The sequence below is a fragment of the Drosophila nasuta genome, unplaced genomic scaffold (genome assembly GCF_023558535.2).
Source record: "Drosophila nasuta strain 15112-1781.00 unplaced genomic scaffold, ASM2355853v1 ctg14_pilon, whole genome shotgun sequence".
Taxonomy (NCBI): domain Eukaryota; kingdom Metazoa; phylum Arthropoda; class Insecta; order Diptera; family Drosophilidae; genus Drosophila; species Drosophila nasuta.
In genome coordinates this window covers 773,429-785,748 of record NW_026869386.1, presented here as the reverse complement: position 1 = coordinate 785,748, position 12,320 = coordinate 773,429, and the positions used below count along the sequence as shown (strand labels likewise).

The following is a 12,320-nucleotide window of genomic DNA, read 5'->3' as shown; positions in this document are numbered from 1 at the left end:
TGTATTTTAATTGGTCACTGTTTGTGAGCTGCGCGTGCAGTATGGCTGGATGTCATGAATAGTGATCAGTGTAGAAAATGGAAAAAGACCGGAGTCATGGAAACACTGAAACATCTCCTCTGTTAATGTCAGGCTATCTCGGTGACGTTTCCCGGATACCCCATAGGATACCGTTGGTTTTTGCCAACAATGCATAAATACTGTGCGACTGAAACGAAGACACTCTATACCGGTTATCTACTGACCTTGGTCATAGGATAGAAAGGTATTATAACTCTGTGCGTCCAGGAAATGTATGTAATAGGCAGAAGGAGGCATCTCCGACGGACAGACGGACTTGGCTAGATCGTCTCAACTGTTGACGCTGATCAAGAATATCAGGCATGCTCCGGTTTTCACTTTCGGTTTTCGTTTTCGTTTTGGGACCAAAACCGAGATTTTCGTTTTTAGGTGCTCCGGTTTTCACACGTTTTTGGTCATCGTTTTGCTATCGGAACGTTTCATTTTTTACTGCTAAAACAGCTGACTTGTGTTTTGGTTAAAAGTAAACAACGCGAAAAAATGTCTTTTGTATGTCAAATTTCGTGCGTGGATTGAACTCACATAAGGATATTTTTATCCTCCATTGTTTATTTATGCTTCCCCTGAATAAAATATATTTGCCTTTTGTCTTTTTTGCAAAGAAATATTTGATACTTTCTTTAAAAAATCAGTTGAACGGCAATCAGCTGTTTCCCACAAAAATGGGGATGCCACCTTTTTAATGGATTTCATTCCGGTTATTCCAACAATTTTTTTTATAAAATTTTAACAGATAAGTAATTAAATTAAATAAATTAATTTTTAAAAAAAAATATTTTACCAAACTTTAACAAATTTATCGCCATCCGTTTGATTATACAAGTATTTTTAACTTGCTTTTTCATTCTATCAAAAGTATGGCAGCTTAGGCGATAACTCATGGTGTCGGACTTATCGGTCGCTTACCAAAACGAAAATTGTTGTTGCCGACGGCAAAATTTGATATAAAAATTTGAGGTGGGGTCAGAAATTAGTCGTTTTAAAAATAATTACAAACCTAATTGATCTGCTGGCGGTCTTAAAAGAACGAAAATAAACCAATGAGTCAACTACTTTTTTTCCTTTTGCAAATAAGATCCGATTTAATATAGAAAAAGGCATTTACTTTCTACAAGACAAATTTTCTCGTTTTGGAATTCGAAAAAATCTTGTGAAAGTGAAAACGGGAGCACCAATTTTTTCGTTTACAAAACGAAAACGAAAACCGAAAGTGAAAACCGGAGCATGCCTGTATATATACTTTATAGGGTCGGAGATGCCTCCTTCAACCTGTTACATACATTTCCTGCCGGTACAAAGTTATAATACCCTTCTACCTTATGGGTAGCGGGTATAAAAATTTCCAAAAACTAAAGCAACAACAATATGAAATAGTTTGATATACATTTTTTTGTTGCATATAAATTTATTGCAAAAGTTTAAAATAAATAAAGTTAATGAAATGCACTTGCATATCGAATTATTATATTATTATGCATCTGATGGTCTCCCAATTAATATGCGTATACAAAGGGCAAGTTTATCGAGATTGTTGTCCAAGACATCTCTTATTGGAATTTTAGGCACCCTTAAAAAAATGTCATCATAGATGCTCCAGTCACAACGCAATTAACATTTTTACTGACAGCCAAGCTGCCATAAGATCAATGTGCTATGTTGTGCTCAAATCCAAGGTGATCCTGGATATCAGAACAGCAATAGAGTCGCTGAACGCATCCGCAGCCTTTCGTACTTATTGGATCCCAATCCACCAGTGCATCGAAGACAATGATATTGCAGACACCCTTCCCAAAGAGCGTATAAGGCTTGATATCAGTAACGTACATAATGTTCTGATATCCGTGAGATCTATAAGCAGGAAATTGAAGAACCACTTTAAGCTACGGTGAAAGTTGAGCTGACACTCATCTGATCAATCAACATCAACGTAGACAAGTACGTCATGCAGCTTTCAAGAATATACTATAACTAATGATCTGTATTTTAATTGGTCACTGTTTGTGAGCTGCGCGTGCAGTATGGCTGGATGTCATGAATAGTGATCAGTGTAGAAAATGGAAAAAGACCGGAGTCATGGAAACACTGAAACATCTCCTCTGTTAATGTCAGGCTATCTCGGTGACGTTTCCCGGATACCCCATAGGATACCGTTGGTTTTTGCCAACAATGCATAAATACTGTGCGACTGAAACGAAGACACTCTATACCGGTTATCTACTGACCTTGGTCATAGGATAGAAAGGTATTATAACTCTGTGCGTCCAGGAAATGTATGTAATAGGCAGAAGGAGGCATCTCCGACGGACAGACGGACTTGGCTAGATCGTCTCAACTGTTGACGCTGATCAAGAATATCAGGCATGCTCCGGTTTTCACTTTCGGTTTTCGTTTTCGTTTCGGGACCAAAACCGAGATTTTCGTTTTTAGGTGCTCCGGTTTTCACACGTTTTTGGTCATCGTTTTGCTATCGGAACGTTTCATTTTTTACTGCTAAAACAGCTGACTTGTGTTTTGGTTAAAAGTAAACGCGAAAAAATGTCTTTTGTATGTCAAATTTCGTGCGTGGATTGAACTCACATAAGGATATTTTTATCCTCCATTGTTTATTTATGCTTCCCCTGAATAAAATATATTTGCCTTTTGTCTTTTTTGCAAAGAAATATTTGATACTTTCTTTAAAAAAATCAGTTGAACGGCAATCAGCTGTTTCCCACAAAAATGGGGATGCCACCTTTTTAATGGATTTCATTCCGGTTATTCCAACAATTTTTTTTATAAAATTTTAACACATAAGTAATTAAATTAAATAAATTAATTTTTAAAAAAAAATATTTTACCAAACTTTAACAAATTTATCGCCATCCGTTTGATTATACAAGTATTTTTAACTTGCTTTTTCATTCTATCAAAAGTATGGCAGCTTAGGCGATAACTCATGGTGTCGGACTTATCGGTCGCTTACCAAAACGAAAATTGTTGTTGCCGACGGCAAAATTTGATATAAAAATTTGAGGTGGGGTCAGAAATTAGTCGTTTTAAAAATAATTACAAACCTAATTGATCTGCTGGCGGTCTTAAAAGAACGAAAATAAACCAATGAGTCAACTACTTTTTTCCTTTTGCAAATAAGATCCGATTTAATATAGAAAAAGGCATTTACTTTCTACAAGACAAATTTTCTCGTTTTGGAATTCGAAAAATCTTGTGAAAGTGAAAACGGGAGCACCAATTTTTTCGTTTACAAAACGAAAACGAAAACCGAAAGTGAAAACCGGAGCATGCCTGTATATATACTTTATAGGGTCGGAGATGCCTCCTTCAACCTGTTACATACATTTCCTGCCGGTACAAAGTTATAATACCCTTCTACCTTATGGGTAGCGGGTATAAAAATTTCAAAAACTAAAGCAACAACAATATGAAATAGTTTGATATACATTTTTTGTTGCATATAAATTTATTGCAAAAGTTTAAAATAAATAAAGTTAATGAAATGCACTTGCATATCGAATTATTATATTATTATGCATCTGATGGTCTCCCAATTAATATGCGTATACAAAGGGCAAGTTTATCGAGATTGTTGTCCAAGACATCTCTTATTGGAATTTTAGGCACCCTTAAAAAAATGTCATCATAGATGCTCCAGTCACAACGCAATTAACATTTTTACTGACAGCCAAGCTGCCATAAGATCAATGTGCTATGTTGTGCTCAAATCCAAGGTGATCCTGGAGATCAGAACAGCAATAGAGTCGCTGAACGCATCCGCAGCCTTTCGTACTTATTGGATCCCAATCCACCAGTGCATCGAAGACAATGATATTGCAGACACCCTTCCCAAAGAGCGTATAAGGCTTGATATCAGTAACGTACATAATGTTCTGATATCCGTGAGATCTATAAGCAGGAAATTGAAGAACCACTTTAAGCTACGGTGAAAGTTGAGCTGACACTCATCTGATCAATCAACATCAACGTAGACAAGTACGTCATGCAGCTTTCAAGAATATACTATAACTAATGATCTGTATTTTAATTGGTCACTGTTTGTGAGCTGCGCGTGCAGTATGGCTGGATGTCATGAATAGTGATCAGTGTAGAAAATGGAAAAAGACCGGAGTCATGGAAACACTGAAACATCTCCTCTGTTAATGTCAGGCTATCTCGGTGACGTTTCCCGGATACCCCATAGGATACCGTTGGTTTTTGCCAACAATGCATAAATACTGTGCGACTGAAACGAAGACACTCTATACCGGTTATCTACTGACCTTGGTCATAGGATAGAAAGGTATTATAACTCTGTGCGTCCAGGAAATGTATGTAATAGGCAGAAGGAGGCATCTCCGACGGACAGACGGACTTGGCTAGATCGTCTCAACTGTTGACGCTGATCAAGAATATCAGGCATGCTCCGGTTTTCACTTTCGGTTTTCGTTTTCGTTTTGGGATTAAAACCGAGATTTTCGTTTTAGGTGCTCCGGTTTTCACACGTTTTTGGTCATCGTTTTGCTATCGGAACGTTTCATTTTTTACTGCTAAAACAGCTGACTTGTGTTTTGGTTAAAAGTAAACAACGCGAAAAAATGTCTTTTGTATGTCAAATTTCGTGCGTGGATTGAACTCACATAAGGATATTTTTATCCTCCATTGTTTATTTATGCTTCCCCTGAATAAAATATATTTGCCTTTTGTCTTTTTTGCAAAGAAATATTTGATACTTTCTTTAAAAAATCAGTTGAACGGCAATCAGCTGTTTCCCACAAAAATGGGGATGCCACCTTTTTAATGGATTTCATTCCGGTTATTCCAACAATTTTTTATAAAATTTTAACACATAAGTAATTAAATTAAATAAATTAATTTTTAAAAAAAAATATTTTACCAAACTTTAACAAATTTATCGCCATCCGTTTGATTATACAAGTATTTTTAACTTGCTTTTTCATTCTATCAAAAGTATGGCAGCTTAGGCGATAACTCATGGTGTCGGACTTATCGGTCGCTTACCAAAACGAAAATTGTTGTTGCCGACGGCAAAATTTGATATAAAAATTTGAGGTGGGGTCAGAAATTAGTCGTTTTAAAAATAATTACAAACCTAATTGATCTGCTGGCGGTCTTAAAAGAACGAAAATAAACCAATGAGTCAACTACTTTTTTTCCTTTTGCAAATAAGATCCGATTTAATATAGAAAAAGGCATTTACTTTCTACAAGACAAATTTTCTCGTTTTGGAATTCGAAAAAATCTTGTGAAAGTGAAAACGGAGCACCAATTTTTCGTTTACAAAACGAAAACGAAAACCGAAAGTGAAAACCGGAGCATGCCTGTATATATACTTTATAGGGTCGGAGATGCCTCCTTCAACCTGTTACATACATTTCCTGCCGGTACAAAGTTATAATACCCTTCTACCTTATGGGTAGCGGGTATAAAAATTTCCAAAAACTAAAGCAACAACAATATGAAATAGTTTGATATACATTTTTTTGTTGCATATAAATTTATTGCAAAAGTTTAAAATAAATAAAGTTAATGAAATGCACTTGCATATCGAATTATTATATTATTATGCATCTGATGGTCTCCCAATTAATATGCGTATACAAAGGGCAAGTTTATCGAGATTGTTGTCCAAGACATCTCTTATTGGAATTTTAGGCACCCTTAAAAAAATGTCATCATAGATGCTCCAGTCACAACGCAATTAACATTTTTACTGACAGCCAAGCTGCCATAAGATCAATGTGCTATGTTGTGCTCAAATCCAAGGTGATCCTGGAGATCAGAACAGCAATAGAGTCGCTGAACGCATCCGCAGCCTTTCGTACTTATTGGATCCCAATCCACCAGTGCATCGAAGACAATGATATTGCAGACACCCTTCCCAAAGAGCGTATAAGGCTTGATATCAGTAACGTACATAATGTTCTGATATCCGTGAGATCTATAAGCAGGAAATTGAAGAACCACTTTAAGCTACGGTGAAAGTTGAGCTGACACTCATCTGATCAATCAACATCAACGTAGACAAGTACGTCATGCAGCTTTCAAGAATATACTATAACTAATGATCTGTATTTTAATTGGTCACTGTTTGTGAGCTGCGCGTGCAGTATGGCTGGATGTCATGAATAGTGATCAGTGTAGAAAATGGAAAAAGACCGGAGTCATGGAAACACTGAAACATCTCCTCTGTTAATGTCAGGCTATCTCGGTGACGTTTCCCGGATACCCCATAGGATACCGTTGGTTTTTGCCAACAATGCATAAATACTGTGCGACTGAAACGAAGACACTCTATACCGGTTATCTACTGACCTTGGTCATAGGATAGAAAGGTATTATAACTCTGTGCGTCCAGGAAATGTATGTAATAGGCAGAAGGAGGCATCTCCGACGGACAGACGGACTTGGCTAGATCGTCTCAACTGTTGACGCTGATCAAGAATATCAGGCATGCTCCGGTTTTCACTTTCGGTTTTCGTTTTCGTTTTGGGATTAAAACCGAGATTTTCGTTTTTAGGTGCTCCGGTTTTCACACGTTTTTGGTCATCGTTTTGCTATCGGAACGTTTCATTTTTTACTGCTAAAACAGCTGACTTGTGTTTTGGTTAAAAGTAAACAACGCGAAAAAATGTCTTTTGTATGTCAAATTTCGTGCGTGGATTGAACTCACATAAGGATATTTTTATCCTCCATTGTTTATTTATGCTTCCCCTGAATAAAATATATTTGCCTTTTGTCTTTTTTGCAAAGAAATATTTGATACTTTCTTTAAAAAAATCAGTTGAACGGCAATCAGCTGTTTCCCACAAAAAATGGGGATGCCACCTTTTTAATGGATTTCATTCCGGTTATTCCAACAATTTTTTTTATAAAATTTTAACACATAAGTAATTAAATTAAATAAATTAATTTTTAAAAAAAAATATTTTACCAAACTTTAACAAATTTATCGCCATCCGTTTGATTATACAAGTATTTTTAACTTGCTTTTTCATTCTATCAAAAGTATGGCAGCTTAGGCGATAACTCATGGTGTCGGACTTATCGGTCGCTTACCAAAACGAAAATTGTTGTTGCCGACGGCAAAATTTGATATAAAAATTTGAGGTGGGGTCAGAAATTAGTCGTTTTAAAAATAATTACAAACCTAATTGATCTGCTGGCGGTCTTAAAAGAACGAAAATAAACCAATGAGTCAACTACTTTTTTCCTTTTGCAAATAAGATCCGATTTAATATAGAAAAAGGCATTTACTTTCTACAAGACAAATTTTCTCGTTTTGGAATTCGAAAAAATCTTGTGAAAGTGAAAACGGGAGCACCAATTTTTTCGTTTACAAAACGAAAACGAAAACCGAAAGTGAAAACCGGAGCATGCCTGTATATATACTTTATAGGGTCGGAGATGCCTCCTTCAACCTGTTACATACATTTCCTGCCGGTACAAAGTTATAATACCCTTCTACCTTATGGGTAGCGGGTATAAAAATTTCCAAAAACTAAAGCAACAACAATATGAAATAGTTTGATATACATTTTTTTGTTGCATATAAATTTATTGCAAAAGTTTAAAATAAATAAAGTTAATGAAATGCACTTGCATATCGAATTATTACGGAAAGCAAAGAAGGCTGTTGTCCAAAATTTACCTCGTCTTCCATAATGCTGCTGTCCGCATGTTGAAATCCATTATTTTTGGGACGTCGATTTCGTTCACGTCCATTCTGCAATCTATCCAACGGATTCTGCTGTTTGCGGCGAGTGGACTGCTGATTAGATCTGAAAAATACAATAATAATTTAATATACAAATAACTATAATTTATGTTTATCGTGAAGTGTTGAGTGCCACGAATAAGTGCTATAAAGTCTTCCGCTTTTAGGAAGCAATTTATGTATGTATACATATGTACATACACTGCTGGTCTTGGGTTAGACGCACTCAGTTTTCCACACAAATTTGATTTATATTTTTTATTTTATTGATTGTTGAAAAAAAGTTAATATGCAAAAACCTTGGTTATTTAATAATACTTTAATTATAATATTCAAAATATTGTAAAAATATAACATAAGTTGTGTTTTCAAACATTTTCTTGAAGCAACTTAAAATAAGGCACATTTTTCTTGGTCAATAGAATAGACATAATATTTTTTTTAAAAAAAAAGTACCTTATTTTTAACTTAAATTTGTAGTTAGTGTTATTATTTGATTTATTAGAAATAAAAAAAAAAACATTTCAGTAATGAGTACTGCCTCCTTTGTTAGTAATAACTTCATATATCCGGTCCTTCATAGAATAATACAGCGAATCTATGTATTTCTACGAAATCTCGCTCCAAGCACGTTTAATAGCTGCAGTTAATGTTTCCTTATGTTCGTATTGATTTCCTCCTTCGTATACCTTCCGCGTTAGCCAGCCCCAAACATTTTCAATTACGTTAAGATCTGGAGACTATGGTGGCCAGGTCATGATATTAACGTTTTGACTCGAAATAAACGACTTTACTACTCGAGAGTTATGAATAGGAGCATTGTCTTGTTGAAAAATCCAAGGAATTGGTCCAAAGAGATCATTTAATTTTGGAAATACGGATTCCAACAATGTTTTGAAGCGATCGCCGTTCATCTTCTGATCGATACAAATCAAGTCAATTGTTCCATAGAACGTGATAGCACCCCACACCATTACTCCACCTTCTCGGCTGTGGTGGCGACTTAAATATAGCTCATCTTTTCGCAAATCATGATAATAATATTGAAAGCCATCGGGCCATCTAAATTAAAACTCTATCATTGGCATTAAAATTGGAGTTTTAATGGTTTTCGGTGGCATTATACAGTATTAGTAAAAACGGGTACAATAATTTTTGTTAAATTTGCGAAATACATAGCGCTGCTGAGCAGAATTTATGTAGTGTATCTAAGAATATTCCGCTGGTCACACTGTACAATAAATAAAAACTGATAAATGTTGAAACTAATTTCAGTTTTAAGAATTAAATAGTATATAATTGTACCATACATTTTAACAATGTCGTAAAAAAAAATTGAATTTAATTTCACCTCAGGAAATTAACAGATATAGAACGAAATATGTAGTGTATTTTTAAAACATCGCTTTAAGATGTAAAATGTTTTTTTTCTATATCAAGGCACATATATAAAATTTAGTGTTTTTTTGTGACGTTGATGTACCTCGACTTAATCACCCCCGGACAAAACAAAATACATTTTTATACCCGCTACCCATAGGGTAGAAGGGTATTATAACTTTGTGCCGACAGGAAATGTATGTAACAGGTAGAAGGAGGCATCTCCGACCCTATAAAGTATATATATTCTTGATCAGCGTCAACAGCCGAGACGATATAGCCATGTCCGTCTGTCCGTCCGTCCGTCTGTCCGTATGAACACCTAGATCTCAGAGACTATAAGAGATAGAGCTATATTTTTTTTCGACAGCATTTGTTATGTTTGCACGCAGATCAAGTTTGTTTCAAATTTTTGCCACGCCCACTTCCGCCCCTGCAAATCAAAAAAAATCGAATAACAAGCGTAATTTTAAAGCTAGAGTTACGAATTTTGGTATATACAGTAATAACTATAGTAGGTATGATCCTTGAAAATTTGGTTGCGATCAGAAAAAAATTGTGGAAGTAATTAAAGAAATTCTTTTGTATGGGCAAAAACGCCTACTTACTAGGGTCTGAGTTGCTTTGGCTGACAATCTGGTATATTGTGCCGTCTATGGTATATTTTGAATGCGGTACTATATCGATATACCACATGTACCATTCGGTATATTTTTAGTATTTTTGCAATATATTCGGTATATTTTGAGAATAATACCGCAAAATATATTGCTTTTATTCAAAATGGGTAGCGGGTATCTCACAGTCGAGTACACTCGACTGTAGCTTTCTTACTTGTTGAACATTAATCGGAAACCTCGCACAATTGATAAGGATTTGGACAACAAATGACAACAAACTTGTAATATTAACATTTTCAGCTAAGGAATAAAATTATTTAAGCAAATTACCTTATACAGATTATTATAATTATAGGTAATAGCTTGACGTGGTATCAAAAAAGTAAGAAAATTCCTAGTGGTCCTGACCAAAACAGAAAAACTAATTTGACCTAATAGCTCCGAAGAATCAATTTCACACTTCATTAGTAAAAACAATAGCCTGCATGGCTGTACGGTCTATAAGAGAATGAAGGTTTAGTAATAAAGGCATTCTTCGGTGATAATCTAATATTAGGGTTTTAATTTAAACTACAAAAGGCAAAAATCAAAAATTGTTTTTGCACTGACTCAATCCTGTTTTGATAGACCCTATACTGGAGATTTCATACAAAAGGATGCATAGGAGGAACCAGTGAGATATACAAAGTTTTAGTGATGAATTGTTGAGTTCTTTCGACTGCTATTGTTAATAGAAAGAAATTAAAAATTTAAATTATAATATGTATTGTAAAAAGTAAGAAAGCTGTAATACCGCCCTCTGGCTACATAATCTTGATTCAAATGAATTAAATATTTTATATTGATAATTGTAATTAAAAAAAATTTGAGATACTAAAACTACTCTGTTTCTTTAAAGATTTCAAAATATGAATATATTATAGATTTTTTTAAACAACGACAACAAAGAGTAATTAATAATAGACTAGCAATGTTGGATTCGTGCTACAATTTATTTCTTACCCATTAGAGGCACCATAAGTGCCACCTGGTGTTTCTTGATCTATACCGCCATTAGGAGCGGATGTCATGTCTGCTGAAGTTAGGGCTTCCGTTCCGCTTTGTTCACGGACTAGTCGATCTGTAAGTTGAAGTTCGATTTAAAATGACTTTCATTTCATATTAAAGATTTATCTGACCTGCTTCATACCGTTCAAGTTCTTCAGTTTGTTGGCCGGGCTTTGCCTTAACTTCAATTTGAATTTCAGCCGAACTGAGACCAGCGTGACAAGAATATACACCTGCATCGCGAAAGGTGATGTCCAGTATCCGTAACGCTCCCTTTTTGGATACTTTAAATTTACGGGATCGTGTTAGTGGCTTATGATCCTTACTCCATTTGATTTTGGTGCGATTGTAGCGTTTAACTGGGCATTTGATCTTCACTTGGGTGCCAAAGAATACGACACCAGCACCACCTACTTTTAAAGTAATCTTTGTCTTTTTCGGATCGTGCTGAATGTGTGTCGAATTGCTAATTTGTATAACAGGCTTAGGATCTTCAGGGGGGACATGTCTTGACATTGCACGGCTTTTTATCCGGCGGCTTGACACTAGGACACATGGATTCAGCTCGTTCAATTTTATGCTCCTGTGCCATAATTTGTTTGCATTCTACTTTACGTTCTTTTATGCCATAGCCGCATGTGTGTGAGCACTTCGACCACTCACCTACCTCCCAGCGCACTGGACAATCAAGAACATTACAATACTGACGATCTGCTGGTGGCGGCTGTGGGCACATACTGTTCGGCACGACCATAGTGTTCTCACCGCCTCTGGTTACCTCATGAATGCATTGCACTTCGCGTGTCTTAATACCAATGCCACAACTTTTGGAGCACGGCGTATAATCTGAATAATTCCAGCGCGGGGGGACATGGACGATCATTACATGTACGAACACGAGCTTCCGGTTTTGTTTCTGGCGAGCAAAGGAATGGCGAAACTACCCGCCCGTTGTCCTCACGCACACAGTTAATGATCAATTCCTCTACACCGCCCAAACAAGAGGCACTGCATGAAGTATAGCCTTGCTCACGCCACACATAAGTCTTCCCCGGCTCTGATACTCCGACCTTTATTGAGTCACGAGGAAACTGATCGTCATACCCATGTGAGGGCAGCATGCATGGATCCTCTACGCAACGTTCGACTTCATCGTGGGGTTTGGACCCTTCGCACAAGGTGTTATTTACCGTGGCCACCGTACGGGAGTATTCTAGATAGATTTTACATTTAAATGAACGTCGACGAATTCCCTCGCCACACGTTACGCTACAAGGTGACCATTCCGTGTCCTTGATAAAACTACTCGAAAAATAAGAAAGAAACGCAAATAAACCTTATATTATTATTCTTTTTTTTAGAAGAGCTAACTAAGCTTATTTTTAGAAGAGCTAACTAAGCTAAATTTAATAACCTAAAAGCTTTATTTTATGATAAAAATATTTTTTTAATCATTGGCGTTA

At 35.9% G+C, this 12,320-nt stretch overlaps 1 protein-coding gene across 1 annotated transcript in view; it reads right to left on the bottom strand.

The window, feature by feature from the left end:
• LOC132797543 (protein madd-4) overlaps positions 1–12,320 on the bottom strand; it is a 109,440-nt gene that overhangs the window by 28,218 nt on the left and 68,902 nt on the right. The window contains 5 exon segments of the mRNA XM_060809290.1: positions 7,745–7,874; positions 10,813–10,930; positions 10,989–11,358; positions 11,360–11,725; positions 11,727–12,159. Coding sequence (XP_060665273.1) covers positions 7,745–7,874; positions 10,813–10,930; positions 10,989–11,358; positions 11,360–11,725; positions 11,727–12,159 — 1,417 coding nt within the window.